The sequence below is a fragment of the Dermacentor andersoni genome, chromosome 3, assembly GCF_023375885.2.
Source record: "Dermacentor andersoni chromosome 3, qqDerAnde1_hic_scaffold, whole genome shotgun sequence".
Taxonomy (NCBI): domain Eukaryota; kingdom Metazoa; phylum Arthropoda; class Arachnida; order Ixodida; family Ixodidae; genus Dermacentor; species Dermacentor andersoni.
The window spans coordinates 52,613,269-52,640,587 of record NC_092816.1 but is presented as its reverse complement, the minus strand read 5'-3'; the positions used below and the strand labels follow the sequence as shown (position 1 = coordinate 52,640,587).

At 42.0% G+C, this 27,319-nt stretch overlaps 1 protein-coding gene across 1 annotated transcript; it reads right to left on the bottom strand.

The window, feature by feature from the left end:
* Window positions 1-1,752: 1,752 nt before the first annotated feature.
* Window positions 1,753-26,518, bottom strand: LOC126547973 (vacuolar protein sorting-associated protein 33B-like). The gene is made up of 19 exons (XM_050196040.2): window positions 26,258-26,518; window positions 25,864-25,944; window positions 25,180-25,244; window positions 23,495-23,612; window positions 23,010-23,150; window positions 22,502-22,606; window positions 20,507-20,603; window positions 20,324-20,401; window positions 20,014-20,087; window positions 18,827-18,913; window positions 18,182-18,272; window positions 15,080-15,148; window positions 14,556-14,620; window positions 12,579-12,680; window positions 8,981-9,175; window positions 8,167-8,271; window positions 7,158-7,248; window positions 6,463-6,555; window positions 1,753-5,634 (listed from the first exon to the last, which is right to left on the bottom strand). Exons 1-19 carry the CDS (start codon window positions 26,348-26,350, stop codon window positions 5,555-5,557), a joined length of 1,830 nt encoding a protein of 609 aa, XP_050051997.1. The 5' UTR covers window positions 26,351-26,518; the 3' UTR covers window positions 1,753-5,554.
* Window positions 26,519-27,319: the final 801 nt, after the last annotated feature.

Here is a 27,319-nt window from a genome sequence, read left to right as displayed (position 1 = left end):
CCCGCAGTGGACATAAAAATAGGCTGATGATGATGATGCTCACAATTTCACAATTGTGCTGTTCAAAAGGGGTTTCGATTGGTCGTATTCTGCCATGAATTTGCCTTTCAACAAAAACTCCTGTGCATTTCTATTGATTTCTACAGATATCTACTGCTTACAGTGCACAAAACAAGCACAGAAACTCAAAAAAATTTTGAAAACAAACCAAGAAATGTGTGACTCAGTGATGTTGGATTCGTGCTATAGCGTAAAGGCACAAAAGGCAAGAATAAGCAGTCAATCGACAAAAAATACATGTACAACATGCTGTCCACCTGCGCAATGCCAGATTGATTTGTCCTCTTGTTTCTTTACAAGGCAGTGTATTTGTCTACACGACCGTGACAAAATGGACACTTGTTAGCATGTTTTGTCATCTGTGTATCCCTTTCTTGTATCCTCCTCAGGCAACCAGTATATTTTTCAATCTTTACTACGAAAAAAATGGCCAAACCTAGCTCATACATTGATGCATAAAAATTTATATTTTTAGCTCATGGTCCACTACAAGACAGTATAGCACTTAACCTGACAATGACAGTGTTGCTATATTGCCAATGCTGAAATGAGGGCTTGAAATGTGAATATAAAATGCTGGGAAATGCACAATTATATAAGAAATTAGGATTATCCAAGACATGCCACGACGATCACAGAACATCTACGACAGAGGGTCCTAAACCCTTCATGCAGTTAAATACAAGTTTTCACGTCCAATTTAAGAAATTTGTTCATATGATGAAAAGAAAATAACAGCCTTGCCAAGCTGTTTGCAGGCATGTTGTTGCACTCTTTTCTGAAATAAAAAAACATGAGAGTATAGCATGTAAAAAAGCAAAGTATCACATGTGCAACCTCAATTACAATAGACCTGCGTTAATTCAAACATAACATGCAAAATTGAAATTAATAATCCAATGCCCAAATTAGAAGAAAACAATAACGTGCAAAACGCACTTTTCTGGATCAAAACTCTTAAACATGGTAAAAATTAATGGCTGGTCAAATTGATTGATGTCGATTTGTGAAAAGCTGAACAATTCATTGAGGTTACAGGGTATACTACAGAAAAAATTAAAATTCAATTGGGAAATTTAATGCCCCAAAACTCAAAGTGGGCTATGAAGGATGCCGTAACGGAAGACTGCAGAATAATTTTGAGCACCTGAGGATCTATTTAACGTTCACCCAAAGCACAACACACTAGTGTTTTTGCATTCTGTTCCCGTAAGAATACAGCCACAGGAGACAGAAATCAAGCCCACGACCTCACCCTCAGCTGCCAAATACCATAGCCATTGTGCCTGGTATAATGCAGTGAGTAAAAGCACAATACTTCAAACTCCAACTATTCAAAATTCCAGTTAATTCAAACAAATCTCAAAACTTTAGTTGGCCACCTACTTTTCCAGCACAGTTCTGAACTCGTTTAATTCAGTAACGTTGAACCATTACTTTTGTTTAATTAAATCTTTGGTGCTTCCCGGGACAGACAAATCTGACCAAGGACAGCAGCTTGGAGGACATTCATCACTCACAAACAGTTGCAAAATATGCATACGTTGAATAATTCAACTGGTGTTGCTAAAATCGCTAAAACATGGTGCCATTGACCAGCCGCTGTGAATGCGACCAGGCATTATGTGTTCACTTGTTTTCACACCTGTTCAAACACAACTGGGTGCGTACATCCGTCCATGCAACAAATCATTTATTTTGTTTTTTAACCATACTTTATTCAACTTCAGATAGTTCATATTTACCATAATACAAACAAACATTTGTGGTCCCTAGAAGCTGAACTTTACACAAATTCATTGACTGGAATATGCAGCTGTGCTAACGCGGTTTCAGAACAGGGACACTAAAGATAAAAATAATTTGGGGTGTACAAGTAACTTACCCTTCTACAATACCTCCTCCTCCCCCACCCTTCGAAAAAACAACACTCAGTGTAAAAAGAGGCTCGACAAACCAGAAAAGACACAAAAATGAAAGACAAGTGGCAATGCCACCTTGAAGTTTTTACACCAACTCGCTGTGACATGCGTTTTGATGGCATCTGCTTGGGCCCAGTTAATATTTTACCGGTAAAAATTGTCTACGATGTAATCTAACATAGACAAGGATTCAAGTCGGCAAGTTTCAAGCTGCAGTTCTATCGAGCCACAACGGCCCAACTACGAGAAAATTCTTTACAATCCGCGACATCACGCTACTGCACCCACACCGGAGTTCTGGTGCAAAATTTAATAACCTTCATTGCCTTCAGCAATAATCAAGCGATCGGCTAAAAATTAAACAGTACAGTGTTTTAATGAACACTTTATCAGTCTGAGCTGCTTTAGTGTCTCTATTTAGTGACCCTTTAACATCTCCAAAACAAGCGGGCCTTAAATATTTTTCGTGAACAAACTCAAGGCACATGTTCATGCACACACACACACACACAAGAAAAAAACATCAACTTCAGCGATTCCTCCAACTCGGAACTTTTCTACTGCAACAACTGCAGGCTACCATAGTGGACACTGCCATATTCTCAAGACCAACTTCTTCACAATGCACACTTCTTCCTCGTCTACTACAGTCTTGTTTGCTGTGGACTCCCAGCAATGCCAAACCAGAAGAGAAAAAACACTCGGCACAAAAAAAAATTTGCAGTTTACTAAGAGCTAAAAGTCGCCGCTTCTAAACAAACTGGTCATTGACTGAAGGTGCATGCCAGTCTTGTTGGAATGGCAGGCAATATGGCAAGATATTAAATAGATTTAACTGGTCTGTAAACATGTTAGCATTTGTGGAATACCAGGTTATCAGAGAGGCTTATGACATCAATGCCAGTAGAGACATCTTGTGACCTAGACAGCACACAAAGCTAATGTACTGCAATGACCCACCATATTCCAAATAACTGCTGGTGTAAAGCATTGGTAGCAACATAACCATTAACACACGGTCCTTTTTATTATGTTTCTTCAATAAGAACACTCACGCAACACAAGTTAATTCCAAACACACTGTAGTTGGACAAAGCATCACTAGATGTCACTACCGGCCTTACTACAACCATCCATGGTTCCGGTAATGCAGTAATAATACGGACAAGCTAAATCTTCCTATTAATCCAATGGCAGGAAAAAGCTTCACACCAAATGAATTCCTAAAGCAAAGTCATCAGAAAAAGGCATCTGATGTTTGGGGTACAATAATTAGTGATTGGAGATGGTGTGTGTGGCATTGGCAAGAGGAATCTGCTTTGGGTAGAAAGGTGATTAAACGCAGTTTCGAGAAAACAGAGACATCACTTCACTCCAATATCAAGTTGCCTGCTTTTGCAACTCTATATCTCACAAATCAACCTCAAGTTCCTCCCTGTGCTTTGATCAACAGTGGGTGAACAAGGGATGTCCCTGGCTGGAGCCAAGGTTCCAAAGTGCACTTGTATTTTTCACATCTTGACGAAGACAAGTGCTCTTGTCGAAACATTGGCTCTAGGCTAAAGCGTCATTTAATTAATCTGTTTGGCCACTGTTGACTGTTTCAAGTGTATTCATATTGCTGTGAACCATTTGTGTCGTCTGGATCGCTGTGCGTTGCCACGACGTCACCACATTTCTAAATAACCTCCAATCACGAAGCATCTGTGCATAAAAAAAGCCTAGAGAATCAGGCTTACGCTGGTGTCCTGGCACTCCAGGAGAGGCTCTACAGACTGACAAAAGACAAATGTTGTGCAAACATGAGAAAATGTATACACAGTCAGTCAAAAAGGAAGTGTGATAACAGCAACGTCTGGTAATTTGCACATCATGTGCTACTAGAATTATCCTTTAAAGGTTTTGGTATATGGGTCCCAAAAGGTTTACAAATTCAAAAGGTTTACAAAAGGTTTACAATGGGTCCCAAAAGTTTACAAATTCATGCTACACGAACCTTAAGTGTTGAAGTTTCTTACTTCCTATGATTACATTGCAATGCCGAATTGAATAGCATGCACACATTCAGCTTCAAGATGTCAAATCATGGTGTTTATAGAATCGAATGTACATTCAGACAACTTCAAGATGGGCTGATGCAGCTTGCATGTTTGCGTGGTTGCTTTTTAGGGGAGAGCAAACCATGCCTATTTCATGGGCATGATTGGTGTCCTGGCTGATCGCTTTGTATCTTTGACATATCCAGCCTCCCAGTGAGCTGTGGTGCACAAATGATCTCGCACACACCGGCAAGCCAGGTGAGTTTACAATGTGACACCGGCACATGAACAGCTGTGTCTTGCACTGTAGTCACAGCAGCTTGTGATGCAAACACCATTATGATGGCATGACAACTGTAAGTGGCTGGTTGTGTTCATTTATGACAATGTTTCGCCAACTGCACAAGATTTGGTCAAACATGCTAGATACAATAAGTAGGTAGGGTGAACGAGAGTTATAGCGTGAAGACAAACAGTCAAGTACTATCATCGAACAATGTGAACGTGAAAATATAATGTAGAACACCGCTCACAGGTAACAACTCATGAGTGCAACAGCGCATCGCTACACGTCTCGTTGCCAAACATGGCATAGGCCCCGGACTGGGCGTACGAGTTAAAATCCCACCAACATCATACTAAGTGTTGAAATGGCAACGACAGAATGCACTCCAGAGAGCCATAACTTGTTTCCGTTTCACTGGTGCACAATAGCAGTACGCTGTATATGTCCTGCTCCACAATGCAAAGGGTTTTCATTGAGATTGATACACACTGGTGAGTGCTCAAATTCTTGTCATTCAGGTTACACAACACCACCATTTGCTCTTTTCCGTGTCTGAGTCTTTCACAATGTCTCATTCTGCACAAGGCACCGCAAGACGCAATACGCTGTCATCACCACATGTGAAAGCCACAGCAGACGATTTTGTCAGAACAGAGAAGTGGAGCACATTCCCTCAGCTGATTGGCCAAACAGGAAATAAAACTGATTGCAGAAATGAAGCAACAAACAACACGAACACGACAAAGAGTACAGTACACACGATGCGCTACTTACAACTGATCTATTGAAGGACTGCAGAACTTTCTTATCGAGGCAGTATTTCCTTTCGTGCTATTCTTTAGCAGGTAATAACACTAGTTGTTAATTACTCTTCCTTGCATCCATGTTGTCTGGCACATCTTTCCTGCAATAATGCTAAACGAATTCGCAAGTTCTGATTGTTGTGAAACGAATGAATCCCAAACCTTTCACAACGAGCAATGTACTGATAGTGCTGCACGTGATGCAGCAGGTATGAACGAGCACATTCACAGTAACGAGAGAAGTAGAACAGCAGAAGACAGCAAAGAAATGGCTAAACCCACAAGAGGTGCTGCAGAGCTGATCTAACCACACATTGGTTGCCTGACATCTGGTGAGATGGCCAGCCACCTCAGTTCAAAAAGCTAGGGAACAGCGCAGTGGTACTGGTGTGCACAGCTGTATATGGACCACAATGATGTCGGGTCCTCCTTTTGCATCCATCATTATCGCCCCTTCATGATGACATTTTCGAGTAGGCTGTTGCCGTTGATGGTGGCAGTTGTCGCGACCAGTATGTGGTAACCTGAAAAGACCGTTAAAGAGAAGGAAAGTTCAATTTAATGCACGATCCAGTATAAGAGATGGTGGGTGTCAAGCCAAAGCATGACTGTCGCCGAATGAATAAATTGGTGTTTTAATCTGCCATTATACTGAACATGCACAATTTTGATGCTTGCATGACAAGCACAATTGATCAAAGAGTTATCTAAAACTAAGTGTGAATGATCCTCTCTAAATCTTTATCAAAGCAAGGGCTTGTTCATCTTAGGTAGCTATAAATGCTGCTGTGCACGGATGCTGGAAACTGGGTGCTCTATAAAGCAGTCCAGAACATCAGAATGCAATGCTTTATGTAGTGCAAGAAAAAAGTTTTCATCCGTTCAAGAGCTGCACAAAGCTACAAAGAAATCCAATGCAGGTTTTTTGGGAAGAAAGTTTCAGAGTCAAAGAAAATTTAATCCTGATCTCGGGATCGAACCTGGGACCAGTGTGTCTGCAAGGCATTCGTTCTACCATATGAGCTAACCAAGAAAGAGGCTAGCATATGGCAGTACGAGGCCTAATTAATAGATGACTCAAAGTGCATCAACATCAGACAAGCAAACCAGTTTTGCAGAAATGTGCAAGATGAAGGATCCTTGCATTCATAGCATTCTCCTGTGATAAGTCTTCAAACCGAACGAATATGTATGTAGTCAAAACTCACATACGCATCTAACAGTTTTGTACCTGCAACATTCTCTGCAACATCATCAATATGTACACATTCGCGAAATCACATCTCTAGTGACTATCATGGCTGCTTTGATAAAAAAGCACTCTAATCAGCCTGTGAGCAATGGCTCCTCACCTTTCAGTTTTGCTAAAAGCCGGAGTGCAGCAATTTCTGCAAATGTCACACCTCCCAGGAAATACACCATGACAATCTTAGCCTGCGAAGGATCTACGTGGGAACAAGACATGGTAAATAAGTGTACAGAAAGAGTGAGTCTCTGTAATTAAAAGGACAAGCAGGTGTGGTCAGTGAAAATATTCAGGCACACTAAGGTTCATCTATACTATTTTACAGAACATATTCAAGATGCACTGGCAACCAGAATACAGTAAAACCTTGTTAATATGTAATTGGCAGGGAACATGGATCAGGTACGCACTAAGCGATGTACTAATTAACCAACAATGGCAGAAGAGTGGCTACAGACTTACCAGCGAGAAAAGAACTACGTTGTAATTCTTACTCAAACACATGAAGACAAGTTTTATTTGCAAGCAGGCCGCAAAAAAACTGCGATTTTCACTTGCCACTGTGGCAGCCTTGTAGCGACAATCGCATCACCAAACTTAGCAAAGCTGCGAGCCAGTTTCTCCATGAAGCCCCACTTCTCTGCGAACGCCCTCATAATGGTCAACGAACTAGCTGCATCGGATACGGAAGGGCCATCATCCATACATTTAAACTGGAGTTACTTATTGAGCGGGTACATATGAACGAGGCTTTACTGTACTACCTATAATACATAAAGAAGTGTATGCTTGCGTTAACACCTTTAGAATGCGGATTGGTGTATGTTGTGGTCGAGCCAGGTAGAAGCTTCAGAGCATCTTCATAGCCGTGAATTCCATCTTTCAAAAGAATCTGCAATACATCAAGCATGCGCATTATGTGACCTTATTTTCAGTAAGTAGTACAAGGGGTTAGTGCATGGCATACACCACGAAATCTTTTGCATAATGTAGACAAACACATGTAGGGGACAACAGCAGAAAGTGCTTTTTGTCTTCATCATTCTATATATTGCTCTGAAGCCTTGTTGCACGATGCTATAGGTTACATCAGAAGATTAAGCTAAAGAACCAAACTACAGGGGTAATGCCAAGTTCGGGCATAAAAACAAAATGACCTCTACAGCCTCAAAATGCCACATTCTTCTTCCAACTGTCATTCATGCAGGCAAACAAAACTGCAAGAGTGGGGGAAAAAAAAGTATTCCGATGTAACATTATGCTCAAACAATGGTGAAGCGAACCCCTTTCAGAGAATGCAAGTAGTGCATACCAATTTTATCTTAGCTTCAAATCTCAGGATTCCCTTGATGATAATACACCTACACATTAGCAATGAACGTGATTACATTCTGTGAGACTGTCTTGCTTGATGCCACTTGTTAAAGTAATGCTTTTGAACCTGCTAGCATGGCAATTCAATTGTTGGGTGCTCACCTGTATTGAATGCTTAATACTTTTGTTTGTTATTAGTAACAGTTATTAAAATAGTTATTAATATCAATGCATAAGTGTCTGAAAACTGTGAAGCAAAACCAAACCTTTGACTTGTTCTGCTGGTAAACCTTTGATCGCTTCAACGTAAAAAAATTTACGTGTTCTCGTTCACTTCCTAATATATGTGATTGTTGTACACTATAAGCATGCTGGGACACTTTCAAGACTGTTTCTTTTAATTTAGTCAGTGAAGCGCTAAGGCCCAAAAACAAACGACACAGTCCACTTCAGTAAAGTTGTCAGAATGTGATTCACATAAGGAAAGCCACCACACCTGCTCCACCAGTCTACACGCCACTGGGATGTAGGCACCACTGAACACATAGCCCATGTCTCGAGGATTCTTGAGGTCATAGCTATCACCAGCATTGGGTGGAATCTGGAAAACAGGAATGTGAACAGAATGTGTCGTGCTGCATGACATAAGGTAAACACTTATGTGCATCTGATGGCAGCAAGTAGGAAGGCCGTATTAAGGAAGCAGTCTACAGCAGCTAAGTACATAATAGAATTCTAGTCTTCTGTGTGCACATTACCATGAGACTAGAGGAATAGACAAGAAAGGGAGTGCTAGTCACGACACCATGTAATGCTGCGTTTGACCAAGGACGCTGTGTTTGACCAAGGCATTGAGAACTCTCGTTGAAAATGAGTGCCTGTGCTCAGTTTACTTGTTGGCACAGAGGCTTTGATAGCAACATTATCTTTGTGTTCTATTTGGAATAAATGCAGAGCTCAAAACAAGCACACGGAATATCTCGAATGCAACACAAAGTGCTGGAACTTGCAAATGATAAGATTTATTAAAAGTTAATGACATTTTACCTACATACACATCTGTGCAGCAAGTGTGAAAAAGACTGACACACATTCCTACTGTGCTTACAGGTTTTTTTCGCAAGTGCATCCATAAGCTCTTTAATGTACGCGCATGCATGTGGATTTGTCCGCCTGCCCGCCCACTCAAAGGTTAAGCTCAATGGTTACAACCATATCCAGGTGTTGTTTGAAAATGACCTACTCTAACATCAGGCTGACCATATTCCCAACATAAGCAGCATTGTGGTTGAAAGTTCCTGCAGCCTTACCAGACTCAGCCTTTTGGTGACGGCACTGAAGCGTGTTGCCCTTGGAAGAGACGCCATGGCCGCAGCCACCTTGCTGGCAAGGGTTGGAGCCATAGCCGAAGCGGCGGCCCCGCCTATTCGGCTTGCTCCCTGGTCCTGGCACAGGCCAAGCTTCTTTAGAAGATGGAATGTCCACATATGGTGATGGCCGTGGCTCTGGAATCGGAACGCATGCAGCTGTTCACAAATAGCAAAAGCTTTTGCTTTCGCAGAAGAATCAAACAGTTCATAACACCAAATGACCAAAGGCCATTCCATCTAACGCTGCAACCCTCTAGGACCATTCAATATGCTACAGTGGCAGGCTTGTACCTAACAAATTGCATGTAATTAATTACCTGTAATCGATGAAGTTTTTCGGTAATGTTGTAATTTAATTATGCTCACTATAATTCAACTACCTTTTTTGAGTAACCAGTTACATGTAACCAATTGCTTGAATAATTGACAGGACAAGCTGCAATAGACAGCACAGCTTTGCACACTTGAATTTCATGGGAACTAATGCAGAATGCAGGGGGTTGTGCCACACAGTAGCCTCTGTGGATACGCATGTTCAGACAGGCAAACTAGGGAGCTCAGTATTTGTTTCCTCATCCTAACGCTCCACAATATGTTGGTTAACAAAGTCAACCGGTGCTAGTACGTCTCAACAGTGATCGTCGCTTAGTACATTAGCGCCAGGAAATGACATATGGACCATTTTTTCAGCTTTTCACTGGCCCAACTGGGAGTGCCTTTCCCCAAGTCCCAGCAGCAATGAAGCACTGCACATCACAGAGGGTCCAGGTGCCGAGTAATGACAACCTCGTGCTGATGTCTTCACAACAAAAATGAGGGAGTGTGGCCAACAAGATTTTTGAAAAGCAATTGATAACGAAGATAAGCAATGAGTGAAGGGCTGCAGAGGACGCACTGAAACTTCCAGGCCAGGTCGGTCTGTTTACTGCGTCTGTGAAATGTTAATAAAGGATTGAAGGGAAGTAACGTAGAAGTAATTGATCACTTTAGGCTAATTTCTCAATTACTTTCATGGAGTACTAATTTGTAACTGTAATCAATTACATTTTTAATGAAATAATTGTAATTGTAATCTGTTACTACAATTAAACGAGGTAGCTAAAATTGGCAATTTGCTTCGTTATATCGAAATTTCATTCTACTGAAATTCGACCTTTTATGCAAATAAGTACAGTCGTCGATCTATTTTTCATACACGGAAAGGGGCCACAGAATTTTCCTAATTATCAGGCAATCTAAAAAAGCAAATTTGAATGAGAAAACAATTAATTTTGATGAATTTGGGAGTCGGCAACGAATCATATGATTTCATGCAACGTCGACAATATCTTCACATCAGCAAACGAATTAAGTGAAGCCAGCCACACTTTCGCATGCACGCCGTCCCTGTGGCTTATAGCATTACCCACATTGGGACAACGTTATTTGGAAAAGTGCCGGCGGCGGGGAGCGAATGCTTCGTTTGTCTCTAGCTCCGAGTCGGCGAAACTCGAGATTAAGTAACCTCCAATACTAAACGTGCAGGAAAACAGCCAACATGATGCCGCGCTGTCTCGGCATGCCCAGCCTTTGCACACGCAGCACTTTACCTGTAAAGCATGGTGTGCAGCGGCGTACGCGCCCAGCAGCATTTACATCTATGCGCAGCCACGGTCGAGACGTGCGCCAACTTACACTGCGCCCCCTCACACGCACTTGGTCGCGTTACCGCGAGCTCGATTCCCCATCCTCCCCTCTTTCCCTACGTTTGCGAGGGAAGGCGGCACCCGTGAAGCCACCATCTTTGTTACCTCACCTTCATACACTTTCACTCGCGCCTAAAGTACAAAGTGCACGGGGTGCAATAGGGTCTTATCACACTTGGACTCTATACGGAATATGATTCAGCTCCACTTCAACAGTCACTTTTGTTGTGCCGCGTACAATTTGAGAGGTGCATTTGCAAGCAGCTGCTTGTAATTCAGTCATTTGACCATCTGCGTCCCCAAAAGTTTCCATTTATTGTCTCGGCATTCCTTCGTGGTGAAAGCAAAATTTTGTTATATTGAAATCGCATACAAACATACTTTGTTATATTGAGGTACTAAATACACGGTGTTCTATGGACACGAGGCAATGAAAATTTAAATACTCCGTTATATCGAGAATTTCGTTATATTGAAGTTCGTTACATCGAAGTTCGACTGTACTTTTTTCATGTAACTATGTGTGCAGGTGTGATGAACTCTGGCTGCCAGGTATTTTACTCGAGGAACATATCAGCCAGCTGCATGCCCTGTTGTAGTTGTTTTTGCGTTATGCCTAAAGTGCTATCCATGTAAGCATGGAAAAAGAACAAACGGATAGAGTGGAGCCACCAGACATCAAAACCTCTAAGGCCATTGCATCTGCATGCAGCTACAGTCAAACTTATAGCCTAATGAGAACAACTGCCATAAAATGTGCCTCCAGATCAGTGGAACACAACAAAATCATACCTGCATCTATCTTTGTCATCTCTTATGTTCCTTATCATGTATTAATCCTTCTTTCATCAAATATGCCCTTTAATAAATGCCAACCAGTATAAGAACAAGCTATTTCGACATTGCGGCGCATGTGCACATGAAAGCACAGATACTCTTAGCACACAATAAATAGATCACGAACATAAAACACGTAACATAAACAAGAGCTGACTTCCAAATGACATCTATCATAAGGTTAGCAAAAGTTGCATGTGTGCATAAAACTTGCGTGAGACGATGACTACGTGCGACAATGTGCATGCAACTGAAAATGTAACAAGGAGAAAACAAAACCAAACCAGCTGCAAAAAGACCCCATACGCCCACTACCCAAGGAACATTTCGAGAAACATTACCACTTCTTATGATAGTTACATTGATGGTTTTCTGGCAGTACTGATCACCTTGTGAGAAACAGCAGAATTTGGTGGCTCTGCGGCCGCGAGATGCCCAATGTACCCTCGCTCGACCCCCTCGTCACCCTCACGAGCGACATTGGAGCGATGAGGTCCCGAATGGGATAGCCTGTGCCCAAAGAAACTTCCGTGGGGACAATGGCAGGAGACTGATCGGAGTGGAGGGGGCTGGAATCAAATTCTTTCAAAGTGACCATGACAGAACATCAAGTGACTGTCGCTCGAGACCACGGAACTAAGCATGGCTGGATACCCAAGATTCTTGTTTGCTTGCCTCCTGCCTGCTCATCAAGCATCTCAGAAGCCAACCTGTCCTGTTTGAAATACCCAATATAGCATTCGGTTTTTGTCATCACTGCGTGTGTCATGCTTGCACCTGCGCCCCAGTGTGCCTCTGGGGTAAGCACCCTAGAGGTGCACGTGCAGGCCAGAAAGCTGGACGGTGCCTGTACCACCTAAGAAGGAGCCTGACCACGTAGGACCCGCCTACAACCTGCAACGCATGTTGAGCGCGTCCTGTGTCTCTAACGTTCTGTCCCATCTTCTGTGAAATGTATATGTATAAATGCAATGCAAAATGTAAAGAGAAATAGCAGTAGCGTGGACATGACTCACTTGCAGAAACTGCTGCGTGAGGGTCTTGTACTCCTGGGATGGAATGCCATCTTGAGTGAGTGACAGCAGGCAAAGCAGGCGCAAAGTGCCTATTGCAGATTGCTGCAGTGATTATGGTACAGAGACAGAAACATGAATAAACATATGATTACTTCGGAGCTCTACATAACCCCTCCCCAACTCTCTATATATAAACAATCGAGAAACATAGAAATGCTCTCATTCAACAGCTCCTGCATTGACTCGAGTGAAATTTGCTACATTTAAAATAACATGCTAGTGACCATAAGAAGCACGTTCTTTTCCCAATATTGAAAATGTTCGGGGGAGAAAAATGAGGACATCAAGTTTAAGTTTAGAACTCAATAGTAGCTGTCCTTAAAACAGGCACTACAATTCTCTAAACTGCATCCCATAGAACTTATAAACCTGACCAAATCGGTATACAGTACACCACTCTAACATATGCCTATAACTTTTTTAGTGGGGCTCTCTCAAAACCCACGCAAATGAAGCAAATATTTTGCGAAAATTTATAAACTAATACATTACATTTGTTCGCTTTGTTTCTCCAATGGCTCCAGTTAACAGAACTTTCACATTTCTCCTTGGCGCAGCATTACAAATTGTTACAAAAGGGACAAGCAGTGCATAACAACATGAACAGGACAAACAAGGACAGAACACGAGCACTGACTGGCAGCTGCTGTCATGCTGCGCTGCTTGCCACTTATGTGAGATGAACCAATAGCCTTTCACAAAGCTGTAAACTTGGTGCAAGACTTCTTTTCCTTCTTCTTCCTTTTTTTCTTAATTTGATGATTTTTTACAATTTCTGTAAGGTACTGGTGGCTGATACTGATGGCTTAAAGAACCGCCTTCTGCCAACTGCCGCTAGAATTTGACTCTTCCTTTCAAATTGAACAAAAGTTTCGACTGAAATTCGCCAACTGGTTGTCTAATGAGAGTATATGTCTGCGTATCACAAGCATTTCAATAGGGATAACTGGGTTGGCCCCGAGCTAAATGTTGCTCTTAGTCTCTCAATTGATGAGCAATAATGTTTCTCAACTTGCAGTTTGGCTTTCCACACATAATGACCCTAAATTAATTGACCATCACCAGAAAATTTATGCTACAATTTTACTGATGGCCGAGAAAAGGTCAGTTTGAGCAACATGCTCCAGCCTAGAGAGCGCAAAGAAATTCTGACAAAGAGAGGATGACAAATGCACGCAGCGCAGGTGCTGTGCTATCAGAGCAAATTTTTATGTTCCTCACAAACAGCATTCTTATATGCCGCAGACGACTAAGCCTAGTTGCTGTTTGGACTGCAAAGCGCAACACAATGACAAAAAGAGATGGAACAAAAACAACATACAGGAACAAACACTGATTTCGAGTGATGCTCTACTTCAACAAAAAAAAACTAATGCAATTAGACATGTCACTGCACAATGCAGCGAACCCACAAGAGAACAAACACCTCACAGTTTGGTTGCTTTGTTTTCACTTGCCAGCTTTGCCAGCTTGCCACGCTTTGTTGGTTAGGTGCATGAGCACACGGCTCACCTCTTGAGTTTTAACGGAGTCCCATGGTGGAAATGCGCAGAGCAGTGATGGTGGTTGGTGATTTGTCGCGATGTTTAGTTCAACTGGAAGATGCTAAAGTGAGCTTTTATTAACCGAAGTTTTTTATCCGAGATAAGAGAGGCATTGGGAGGTTTGAGTTACCGCTAAAACGCTTACAACAGTGGGAAAGCTAACACTGCACTCCAAGGCTATAGGACACCTGCACAGTTGAGGTGGAGACAGTGTCACAAGGCTCGGATACCAATGACGTTGTTCGGGGCTTCATACCGGTATTTCAATAATGTGGCAACAATAATATGCGTATGCTGTGGCTAAAACTCCCCATTACGTATCAGAGCCCCGGCAATGGTATAGCAAGTGCGAGTACGTGTCTGCTGGCCTCACCTGCCGGTTGATGCACTCCTCTATGAAGTTCATTCCTTCCCTCACTTCTAAGCCTTCCAGCAAACCTGTCATAGAAACAGAAATGCAGCCACTTTTGCTGAGTTATGTCCTGGGAAAACGTGCAACAAAGTGCATGAATTATTTGCATTTCGAGAACCATCCGCCGGACGAGACAATTACAGAGCACGTAAGACAAAACGCACTATACGAGAGCAAGCCATGCTTAACAGTGCCCGTACAATAGGAGTGCCCAAGTTTTAACAAACACACGTGCAGTCTTTGAGTTTCCTATAATAATTACTAGAGGTAACACTGATACAATGACATCTGCCATTTGACCCAGTTCAGCTGGCAGTTATGAAATTGACTAAAGACCTACAGCTAGTGTATGCTGGTGTTCACTTATACAGGTGGGTTTTTCTTTTCTTGTAGACTCATTCAATTGATACAGCTAGCACTATGAAATGGATGTAGCATACTATGTCAATATTAAGAAGAGACCGATTACAGATATCCAAACTTACTGTGTTCTGTTCTCAGCTGCCCTTCAAAATTGGTGCGGGAGTTTTTGATAACTTCACATGACCCAATGTCTGAAAAAAAGAAAGAGGGGAAAGAAAGCAAGAAAGTGATATAGGAAACTAGCATCAGCAAGACTTCATGTGAATGAAAAGTTGGTTTCTTAAAGGAGCCCTGAAACACCTTTCGAACATAGTAAACAATGTGGCCGATTTATTAACGAGGCTCCTGCGTAAGTGTGAGCCAAATATTATGGCCCTGCATGCAGCAGGCAATTTACAATCTCGTGTCAAATGCGGTGAACAGACGCTTGCTCTCGCATCCGCAACTTCGTCATTGAAAGCTGATCGAAAGCAGTTGGCCAACCACCAATAATGGCTGATTTCGTGATCACAAGAACACTCTTGGTAATAAACAATTGCTAATTTTGAGTTACATAAATGAAAAATTTATGTCTGTGATCTCAATAAAGACTGAAAAATCATTTTCTTTTTGCACTGTGCGTAGCTGCATCTTCTGCGCGTGACCTCCGAGATGGCAGCGGCGTGCCGCGTCGGGCCCTTTAGCCGCTGTGATGCTAAACTTTTGGCAGGAGCTTTGCCCTCTTGGCTTCTCCGCTGTGTGGCTTTGAACGCACTGGTGGAGGCAAAACAAGAGATAACGCCCTGTATCGGTGCGATAACTCCACTTATAGGCAAAAAGTTCAAAACACCTTTTTGCAGCATAACATTTGTGGAACAACACAGTTTAAGTGAGAAGCCATTCTATGATTAGTTAGAAAAGTGTTTCAGGGCCCCTGTAGAGGGACGCTAAAGGGAAACATTGAATGAGCTTAGACTTCTTGAAGAACTCTACTGCGGTAATATGGGTTATTACAAGAAGAAAGGATGGTCAAGTTAAGTTTTTTAATTTCATGCCGGAACCCCAGGACAGCTACATCAGTGTGATGTCATGGATTGCAAAGCACTTTTTTGTGTTTTGGCCATTGTGGTTCAGTAAAAGTTCTTGAAACTTCCTCAGTTCAATCTGTGGCTCTCTTATAACACAATGGATGTGTTATATAATGACACAGTGAGCTGTTGCGGGAACTTCAAGGCTGCCTCACCAGCCCACTCTTGTTCTTGCATCTTTACTGGCCTACCAAGAATATTCTTGTGGCGAGAGTGTCCTTTTTCTTTTTTTTAGATCGTGAAACAGTAATCTATTAACACAGCTAAAGTAGCTTTCCTCTTTAGTGTCCTTTTAAATGTTCCTCACCTCACTGCACACAAGAGTTCTCCGCAAAATCAGATCAGTCAATAAGACCAAAGAGCATTTCTAAGACAAACTGCAAAGTGGTCACAGGCATGATTGCGTCGTTCAACTATCTTTTAACACCCATTGGTTCTAGAGGCTCTAACAGTAAGTTATGGGATTTGAAAAGCAGCCATCAACAACACAGGCAAGAACGCATTAGCCTTCACTGTATCATCATCATCATCATCATCACAACAGAAGAACTTGGTCTAAACTGCCAGATCTTGAATCGTCATCAGCATAGTGAATCAGGCACATACCCAGGGAAGGGGCTGTGGGGGGGCACCCCTCCCCCCCAAAACTAAGTGATATAGCACCCCCCCCCTTCCCGTGCCACCACCCCTCACACACATTGCTAAAGGACCGCCAAATCAATCTTGAGACTTGACAGCTATTCGGCAGTCAACATTTTGCTGCCTTTTTCACTCCTTTTGGATGGCAGTAGTTATTGGCATCTCCTGGGGTGTGAAGGCCAGTTTTCACATCGATTCTGTGCCAGCGCGACTAACTCGAAATGCGTTCAGTTGTCACCACCTATTCAACGGTCATGCGCATCACTGTTGCTTCATTAGTTTAACCTTTGTTTAGACTGATCCAGGGACCAGGAAAGAGATTCGGTAGTCAGCTGGCCTGTATGCTCGTGGAGCGAGTCATGGCCAGAGACAACGCCATCTGCATTTAACTTTTCTTTTTGCTTCATTATTTCCTCGAGTGACGCTACACCCTATACCCGTGACATAGGTTAGATAAGATGGAAAATAAAATCATGCGAAACAGCGTCCATGATCAAACCCTCCAATAACTGTTAAACCCATAAGGAATACGAATGTCACCTGCTACCTCGTCTGGTTTTTCCGTAATTGTATTGCACTTTGCATGCAAAACTGGCAAATGGAAACAAGAGTCGCAAGGAGTTGAGAAATTAAGCGATCTACTAAGGGAGAGCGCCGAGGCAACAGCCAAACAGAAAGGAAAAACGAAAATAAACAATTTTAATTGTTGCTTGTGGAACTATTTATGGATCAACATCCTTTTATTTAAGAAGAAATAGAGAAAACGCCACCAGAAGGGGAGAATGATTCCGTGTGTTTTGAATGATGCTTCTACCGTTATCAGTCTAACCGCCTGATGTAGCCACTTCTCAGCTATGCTTATGTGGGTGTTTTTCCATCCTAGCACGGTGGGCACAGTACCTCTAGAACTGCAGCGCCCTGCGCTCTATGCGGTTGTACGGGACTGGCAGCCACGCATCGTTACGCAACTTCCCAAATAGCAATAAGAGTCGGTTTGGCACTTAACTTGGTAGAGCAGTAAACAAGGGACCCAAAACAACTGTGATTGTTCCGCAAATATATATTTATCTGTATTTCTTCCAGAGATGATTAAAAAACACACTACTACAAATCTTTATTTTACACTTTGGCTTGTTTACTTGTTCTTGGCACTGTTCTTCCTGCGCTTCTTTCCTGCACATTTCCTGTTTCCTTGTTTGTCAAGCAAAGAAGAGGTCTATCTCACAGGCGTATAGGTGTGAGATACACCTGTGTAAACCCGCAGATTTCTCCTCTGTCGGTTTACGTGTTTTCACGCGAACGTGGGCAATACTCACATTTACAGCTAGTAAAGGTACCCCCAACCCCTCATTTGCACAGAAAAGTTACCTTGGGTTGGGCCCCCCCCCCCACCTAAAAAGAAATCCTGGGTACGTGCCAGTAGTGAATGCTACTCATACAGTATTTCATGCATGCACCACATCTCTGGGTCTCTTTGTGTCGCAGTCATGAATCATGTGTCACAAGGGCATGACTCACACACTGCCAATGAGCTGTGCTGTTGTTGCAAGGACTTGAGTTCATTGGCGACAAAGTTCTTCATGTCTCCGATGCTCATTCCATGCCTCTCCTGCAAAGGAGGAAAAGGAAGAGATAATTTATGAGGGCTACCTGCCCATTAGTAAATGAAATCCCTCGAGGAAACCTCTGATGATGCTTTGCCCCACAGAGACTACAGCGAAATATGTAAAGTTAAATAACTCAGACTTATCTACATTCATGATGTAACAATGCAAAGAACAAGGACAGGAAAAGGACACAAAAAGAAGGGACAACACAAGCACTGCCTTTTGAAAATAGAGACAGGACAGGTGATAAATATACATAGAGCAAAATGTACCTATTAAGAGCAACACAGGAAACACATGTAATTAGTACAACTTCTCAATAAGGACGAACTATATTCCAGCAGTACTACAATTTGCCATACATTCGCTGCATCCTGCTCAATTACCATAAAACCCTGCCCATAATAAAATTTTTCTTTCTTTTTTATTAACCGACTTCTGCACATAGAGCTTGCTCCCTGTATTATTATATTTAGGCACACATTTTTTTAGGTGTACAAGTGTGTTCTGGTCTTATATGACTGAGAAGAAATAAATCCAGGAAAATGAGGCTTACATTGTACTTTGATTGTAGCTGTTGAGCTTTTTCCTTAAGCAGCACGAAGACACTTCCAAAGTGTGCATCTCTGATCTCCTTGTAGACCTGCGGCATGGTGAAATTTCCAATTTCTGATTAGACATATCATATTTTACAGGCTTTACAATAATGTCGGTTCAGTAATGTTGTCGTACAGAAGGGTGAACAGCACACTAAAATTCAATGTCCACTATTTTGAATTGTTCTCAGCAAACGCACAACCTGTTAGAGTAACCATACAAGTGCCAACCTCTTCAACCTTTGCCACAGTGGTTAGGACGCCATGGTGTTCTGCAATTAAATGCAAGGTTGCAGATTCATTCCCACTTGTGGCAGCCCCATTCTGATGAGGTAAAACGCAAAAATACTAATACTAATTCTTGTGATTTAGCGGCATACAGAAGAATCTGAGGTGATCAAACTTAATCGGCAATGTCCTCAGTACGATGCTCCTCATAGCCAAGCCATCGCTTTTTGATGTAAAAACACAATGATTGCTATCATTACATGCCCTCACTGTAATGTTTTTAATAAGCGCACCAATATATGTCACAAGTAAGTATAGCGAAAATCCACAACGAAGCTAGAGGCTACGAGGCTACAAAGCCACAATCAGTTCTGTGAATTTTCGCGGAACTAATTTGTCATACTTAGCGTCCCTGCATTTTCGGCTGCCGATTAGTTCAGTCTTGCCCTGCAATCTGCCAGCCTCCCAATTAGCATAGATGGTAAAGTGATCGCCTCGGAGAGGCCTGGGTTCCACATTCAATCCCTGGACTATGTTAAGTTTCTCTTCAACTGAGAAGCTTTCCAAGAAACCCATTTTCCTGTGTAGGTTTGCAGAGTTGTTAGGTGGGTGACAATTTTCCCTTTTTTTTCATACCACAGCTTAGGAGCAAAGCCCAAAAGGGAGGCAGAGTTTTGAGTACAGAGCAGGCTTAAAATTTTTACTGTTACTTCGGGGATACTCTTTTAAAAGGAGAACCCAGTCGTAAACATACTGTAGTAAGGACACCACCTAAGAAAAATCCTGGCTATGGCACTGTTGCAGATATAGTTACACTTTAAATGTGTGGGATATGTATATTGATAAGAATGAGAATACAACAACATTCCAGTGCTTAGTATGGTTAAAGAATAATTAAGTCTGGCTCATGGACACTAACCAGGTCTGTGCTGTTGACGGTAAGCCGCATTTCCTGGTCCTTCCCCGTCACTTTCTTGTCAAAAGTCACTTTACCTGTAACAAAGCCAATCGAAAGATACCTGTCACACTCCCTCAATAATCTATGAAGTATGGGGCAGAGAAGTTGCTACACAGCTGAGAAATGTCCTTTGATAAAGTTCATTTGCGCAAATATTCCTCTGCAATACAACTGTGTGCTGGTGGTGACATAAATGCCAGACAAAAGAGAAAAAGAAATGACATGTCTGTGTTAAAAAAAGATAATTGTAAGTAAAAAGGAAGAAACTTACCACTCTTAATACCAAAGTACTCATCCAGAAGACCAGAATAAGTGAGTTGAGTGAGAAGAACACTAGCATAGTCTATGTCTGAAACGTAGACGTGAGAGAAGTGAAAACCAATTACTGCTTGGCATGCTTTCGTAAACACACTGGCTTGCAAGCTGCAATGGTGAATCAAAGAGGCATGCTCACCTCTGTCAAACAGAAACAAATGACTGATTCGTGGCAACGAAGGTTCCTTGGGTTTGGAAAAGTCAGTGGGGAACAGCTTCATAACTTTTAGCACACCCTGTAATGTGGAAAAAAAAGTTGCTGTGGTGAGGAAATTGCCACGACCATGAAAGAGAGACAAGGCAGCATAAGGTAGAACGGTCCCCTTTAAAAAGTGGAGCCTGGCTTCTCACACTGGCGCAGGTTCGCAATGGAAGTTCCCCATAGCGTCACATGACAACAACACATGCAGCCTCCGATAAAACTTAGCTCGGTATCAGCTATGAAAGAGGGGAAAAAAAAAAATCTTTCCCAAATGAATTGGCTGCAACACAAATGTGAAGAATGCACTTTGTGAAGCCGGCATTCTGTAAAGCAGTGACCCCCATTTTGGGAAAATCACAAGTACAAGTATATACAGCAACATAGCAAGGTTGGTGAGTTGGTTAGGATTCATCGTGCTTTTGGCAACGGCGCAAAAGCACAAAGGACAAGAAGGAAGAAAAACACAATGTGGTCGTGTTCTTCTTCCTTTTTGTTCGTGTTGCTTCTGCGCTGCTACCAAAAGCAACAAGTATGTACACAGAGATGCACTAAATCCCCGATGCTAGTCAGCGGTTATAACCAAAGCTATGTACGTGCAAAATTTTACTGTAATATAAACTGCACTTCTTGGCTAGTCAATATGACTGCTAACATTCTACCAACCACCACAGATGTAGACTTCAGTTCGTAAGATGTACATTGAGTAGCGTGTGTTATGTAAAAGTGTTTGCATCCTACCGTGCGCGTATGTACTAGTAAGGAACCTGTCACTGGAAGTTTTGTCATGGTTTACTGCTCATTTTTTTAACGACACGAAGTGCGCGTGTGCACACACCCACAGATAATGAGACATGTACATGTAGTCAGTGCTTACAAGTGTACCTATGCTTTCAGCTGTTGGAAAAACAAAAGAAAGTATTTGTAGGAAATTCACCAGCTGACCCTGACATATTGGAGTCAATGAACATGTATGTATGTATGTATGTATGTATGTATGTATGTATGTATGTATGCATATATATATATATATATATATATATAGTGCGTTCTACAACTTGCACTCTCAGTAGATTTTGTACTTTGCATGCTAGCACATCGTATGAACTGAAAAAACCCGCTAGCAATTGGTTAGGTTAGGTTATAGGTATAGGTTATAGGTTAGCTTAGCAATATATGGTTAGGTTTGCGCAGCCGATGGCAATGTAGAGAAGAAGCAGAACAGATGTAGGAATTACGAACAGCACAAGCTACAGCTGTGGAAGATGATTTGGCTAAGATAGCATGATGGCGTGCTCACATCTGGCTTTGGAAGCCAAATGTTTGCCGGTTGTGGTCCTTTTGTTTTCTTTGTTCCAAGCTTTAAGGGCCTGGATCTTGTACCGAGTAGCGGGCATTGCGATTATAGGCAAACTTAGCCTATAGTTTCCAGTGGGCCTTAGTTAAGATAAAAACCTGGACCCGGCTGCATCTGATGCACAGTTGTGCCTACTGTATTATGTATAAGGATGATGCAATCATCTCTAAAATGTAAAAAGAGAAAAGTAAATAGTGAAGCTGGTTGTTGCAACTTTCAATATAATCATGGTTTATGACCAATATTTGTGACCAATATTTTTCTGGAAATAAGTCACACATAGCATATCTTTTTATGGAAGTAAGGTTTCTGAGTGATATACACAATACTATAATGTTCTGTTTACTCTGGGCTGAACGCTAAAAAATTGCAGTCCTAAATGTTTGCTGCAACTAGCCTTCCAGCCAAACACATTCCGATATCTGTGAGGCATGCGTGTAAACTACGCTCTCATCACCCCAGGTAAAGAATGCATGAAGACAAGGATAAAATATCCCCTGGAAAAATCTGTAACTTCTTGCTATGGCTGAAAATTATTTTGTGAAAAGCACTCGTTGAAGCATACACAAATACATTACCTCAGCACAGTTTCCCTGGGCATAAATGTGGTCGACAGGACCACATAAGCTTTCCAGCTGAAGAATGGATTGTGCTATACAGCTTGTCCATGCACAGTCACCATCCTAAACGTACAAAAGAAAAAGGCAAAAAATATGACTTATAAGGCTTCCAAAGTCCCCCTCTTCAAATCATTTTCTCCCAAATTTTGCATCTCTACTCCCAAAGTCCATACCTCTTTCTGCCAAAGCTTTGCACTAACTGTGACCTTCAAACAGTAATATTTGTGTTAATTAAGCTCTGGAATGCACTACCTCGTGATAAAGAAATTGCATTGGCTCTACTGTGATCTTAATGAGGAGTAAATTTATGCTTCAAATCGCTAGACTGCCATGACATCAAATCAGCTGCTATCACACGCTCTTACGCAGCAGATAACTATAACATAGTGTGAAACAAATGAAACAATGAAGGTTTCATCACATGTCCTCACTTGAAATGTTCAGCACAAGGACGGCTTATACTCACGATGAAAAACGTGCTGAAGAAACCAGGAAGTTCCAGTGAGAAAAGATCAGTGTCCAACGGAATGAGGCCCAGAGGATACTCCAGAAGCTTCACATAGCCGAAAACCCCTTCGCTTTCTAGTGTCTGCTCGCAGACATGGGTCTGAAGTTGCAAGCAAGAAAATAAAAAGGCATCACTTTCCTGCACTTCCATTTCTAACGTAGAGGACGCAACAAAGCGTTTGACACAGTAGAAGCATAGACAGAGAAAAATATGGCTGCATATATGAGATAAGTATTATTTACTCATTCTGTTCTGTCAAAATCACAAGTTCGCCATCTTATTAATTTTAAGACTGATACACTTGACAACAAGATCACTTCTTCCATGCCAACACATCCACAGCCATCGTGAACAAAAGAGCTTCACCTTACTAATTAATCCTTCATTTCGTTTGTCAGCTACTCTGGACATTCGCTTGTATGAAGAGAATGCAAGTTACCTGCCTTTCTGGGGATACAGATGATGTAATACTTGCATTCCTTCTTGTTCTGCTTGTGGTATGTGATGTGGTTGGCTATGACTTTCATGTTTGCAATCGTTGACCTCACAAGATACGCACATCTGAAACGGATCCCGCATTCCTTGTGAGGTGATGCATTGAAGGAGCACATCATTGATTACTGAACAACAGCAGTGGATGAGCAAGGGAAGCCTCAGGCTGGTGCCAAATGTTTTGACAAGGGGACTTGTCTCCGTCAGTGTAGTGACTTGGCAACAACCCTGGCCTCCTTGTGAAAATGGCGCCAGCAACAGGCTTTGTTTGTTCACCCACAGTTGATCACTTCAAGTTTCCATCTTCCTTTGAACCCTTTCTCTCGGAAACCATGGCAAATGGCCCAAGGACGTGTACAGAGACTACGAAGACATGGCATGAGTGCGATGTCATGTAATGACACAGTGGTAGTGTCATGTCAGGACAGAGTGTTAGTGTCGTGTCATGGCAAAATGCTAGCGCTGTGACACAGTGGCAGTGTCGTGTTGTGACACAGAGCTAATGGTGTGCCTTTCTAGTCTTTGTCCACATTTACTGGACTGTTTCCCATGCCTTCTAAGATAAACTATCTTGCAACATGCTGCACCCTTTTGCAGTTCATTCTTTTGTCATATTTGTATCACCAATTTACTGCTTCACATGCACACTTACACAACATTTACATAACAATCCTGCTTGTGATTGACCCACAAAAGTATATAGTGCCGTCCAGACAGTCACATAATTTTACCCATATGCATATAAGCAGTGTTTTGTCATATATTACGGGGATATGTAACTTCATTTAATTAGCTCTTATTAAACTGCAGATTGAAAAAATAAAAACAGTGGGAGGCCAAAATGCACATTCTGCATTAGAACTACAGCTACCTGCAACTAGACCCCCCTTCACCTTCATCATCATCATCAGCCTGGTTACGCCCACTGCAGGGCAAAGGCCTCTCCCATACTTCTCCAACTACCCCAGTCATGTACCTTCCCCTTCACCGTCCCTTAAAGAACCTCATATTATTGTTAGACCCATAAGACAATTTTTGCCTTTTACCATGGTTTACCAGGAAAAGGTTTCAACTCATGTAAAAACAACACAGGAAAAGTGCAGCCAAGCTGTGTGCCAATGCCGCTTATTGTGGAAGAGCAATTTGTCAGACCATTCATTCCTGAAGGTTTCTTTTTACACTCAGCAGCAATCCAAGAATGCAACGCTAGCTCTGCTGACAGAACCAGACTGCATGTCCATTTCATGCCTCCACGTTTCAAAACACAGTTTCCGAGAAATGTCGATACTGAAAGAAAGTTAGATTACACTGTCGTCAGAGGATTTGGTGATCCTAATTGGCTGGCACATCTATACAATTGTTTTTCCTTTAGTTTGAGAGCAGTGTATTTGCCCCTGCATATTCTCAGTGGTTCGAGGAAGGAAGACAAGAACTCCACTGATTAATGTTTTTTTTTTTTTTTCTGTCATCCCTGTGTCTCACTACACTGGCTGAACTAGTTAATATACACTAACAAGCCAAGCAAAATACCGTGTTAGTGCATTCTTAGGTTGCCACCAACTATAGTTTCCTGGAAGCCTTTGAAACAAAGCAGCAAAACAACTGAAACATTGCTCTTAACAGAATATCCCCTTACTGTTTGTTGCCCGTAGGTGGTGCAGTTGTTTCTAACTTGTAGATTTTTTCCACACTGCAAGTTCTCTGCACAGATAAGAAGTGTCAGTTCGTTAGGGCTGCAATAACCCAATGGAACTGTTAGAGGCGCAATAAAAAAAAAAAATATTTGTCATCATAGCACAAGAAAGCACACGGCAAGAGGCAAACATTATGAGTATAAGTAGTTGAAGTTAAGCGATACTAAAACATTGGTGAAATATTAGTCAATGCCAGGAGTAAACGAAAGCTAACAAGCTCTCTAGCTAAAGCTGCTATCACCTAATGTCGTAACATGTTAATTTAGCACATTTACGTCATGACATCATGACTCAATTTGCATGCGACATTTTTGTCCGATACGAGCAATGGAGTCGCTAAACTTTCACAAAAGTGAGATAACAGAACACATTAATTATGCTCTAAAATTAACAACCTCTTGATCCGCAAGAAAGTGTGTGTCGAGTCATTTATGATTACTAACGACGCTTTCTTTCTTTTCTTCAGGTTTTTAATGCCAGCTAAGTACTTAGGCAATCAACCTAGGAAAAAGAAACCAATGCATGCATGGAGCGCGTAGCAAGGAGGCATTGGACAAGCAGAGCGCGAGGCGTTGCGGGGGCGATCAAGAAAGAGACTTTTCAGAGGCAAAACGATCGCACTGCACCTTCAACACTCCAGCACTGGCAATGTGATCCAGTGGAAATATGAGGTCCTGTTCAATGACCAAGTCCTTCGCACCGTCAATCTGCGTGACAAAATGAAAATCGAGACATCATGCCAGCAAGCTAAGAGACGGGACCAAAAAAACAGCTTTTCACCATAGGTTAACCACAGTGCCGCTTTATCAGGCACGTCGCTCCAGTGACATCATACGAAAGCACGTCAGATTAGGTGAGATATAACGTTAGGTACCGCCTCCATCTGCTTTTACTGGCACCAGCTATCAGACAGATAGGACGCCAGATGCTCGCAGAGGGATACGGGTAAGCGGATCTAAGATCGCCCAGAAGTGTTCGCAGAATCAATAAAGCGGTTAACGGATGGCCCAATGCGCTTACCGACATGAGCGTACGCGTCAACAGTTCCCCTGTGGCAGCCTTCAGGAGTTCCTGAAGCAAGGCGCATGGGTCGGGAGCTCCATAACGCGCCATTTCATTCAATCTTATCTATAGCGATGCACGTTAACACATCAGGAAGTAACAAAGCCTTGCATGTTGCAGATAACAGTCGGTTAAAACACTTCGAATGGTAATAACAACATTGAAAAGCGACTGCCCGGATAGCAGAACGCAACAATGCTGTTTTGCGCTTGGCCTGGATTGGATTCGCAAACGTTTGCACCTACGCACTTGTTTAAATACTTCAAAATAAGCTTATGTAATAAAGTGCAATAAACTATATAATTGACAGTTACAACTGTTGTGAGTCATAAAAACGTTTGGCAACAATATTGCGGCTGTACATGATACGGCTGTCGTTGCGCGGGAGTTTTGAAATGCTGAACAGTGGACACGAACAGTGGCGTAGCCAGAAATTTTGTTCGGGGGGGGCTACGCCAGTGGCCCCATGTATTTATATATATATATATATGTATAGATATATACATGGGGCCAGTGGCGTAGCCAGAAATTTTGTTCGAGGGGGGGGGGGGGTCACGTTGCAGCTCGTCCTCCTCCTTAAGAGGAAGCTTTAGCTCGGGTGCTCCTATTTAAATACATGTAGAAGGGGAATTCGTTTTTCCCTGCAACCACTTCACCGAATTTGAGGAGGTTTGTTGCATTTAAAAGAAAACGTTTAATTCTAGTGACTGCTGGTTTCGAATTTTTCATTTAGGTGGTCCATTATTTATTAAAAATTGGTCAAAATTGAAAATTTTCAGAAAACGACACTATCAAGTTTAAAACTCCGTGACTCAACAATGAAAAATGATATCACAATTCTGTGAATTGCATCTAATAGTACATCTACAGCGGACACAATAGATATGTTAGACATGAATCTCAAAAAAATTTAGTATTGTGGAAATACGGCTTTTGCACAACCGTTGTACACAACGTAACCAATTCACGTAAGATACAAATTGACATATCAAACTTGTCCGCTTTCACTGTTATAATAGA

What these genes read in the sequence shown, in the direction of transcription:
- LOC126547973 (XM_050196040.2), bottom strand. Translation starts at nt 26,350, where the DNA reads ATGGCGCGTTATGGAGCTCCCGACCCATGCGCCTTGCTTCAGGAACTC. An exon ending in AGCTACAATCAAAGTACAAT is followed by an intron (nt 18,273 to 18,826) that starts GTAAGCCTCATT and finishes CCTCCTTTGCAG; the next exon opens with GAGAGGCATGGAATGAGCAT. An exon ending in GCTTTTAGCAAAACTGAAAG is followed by an intron (nt 5,635 to 6,462) that starts GTGAGGAGCCAT and finishes CGGTCTTTTCAG; the next exon opens with GTTACCACATACTGGTCGCG.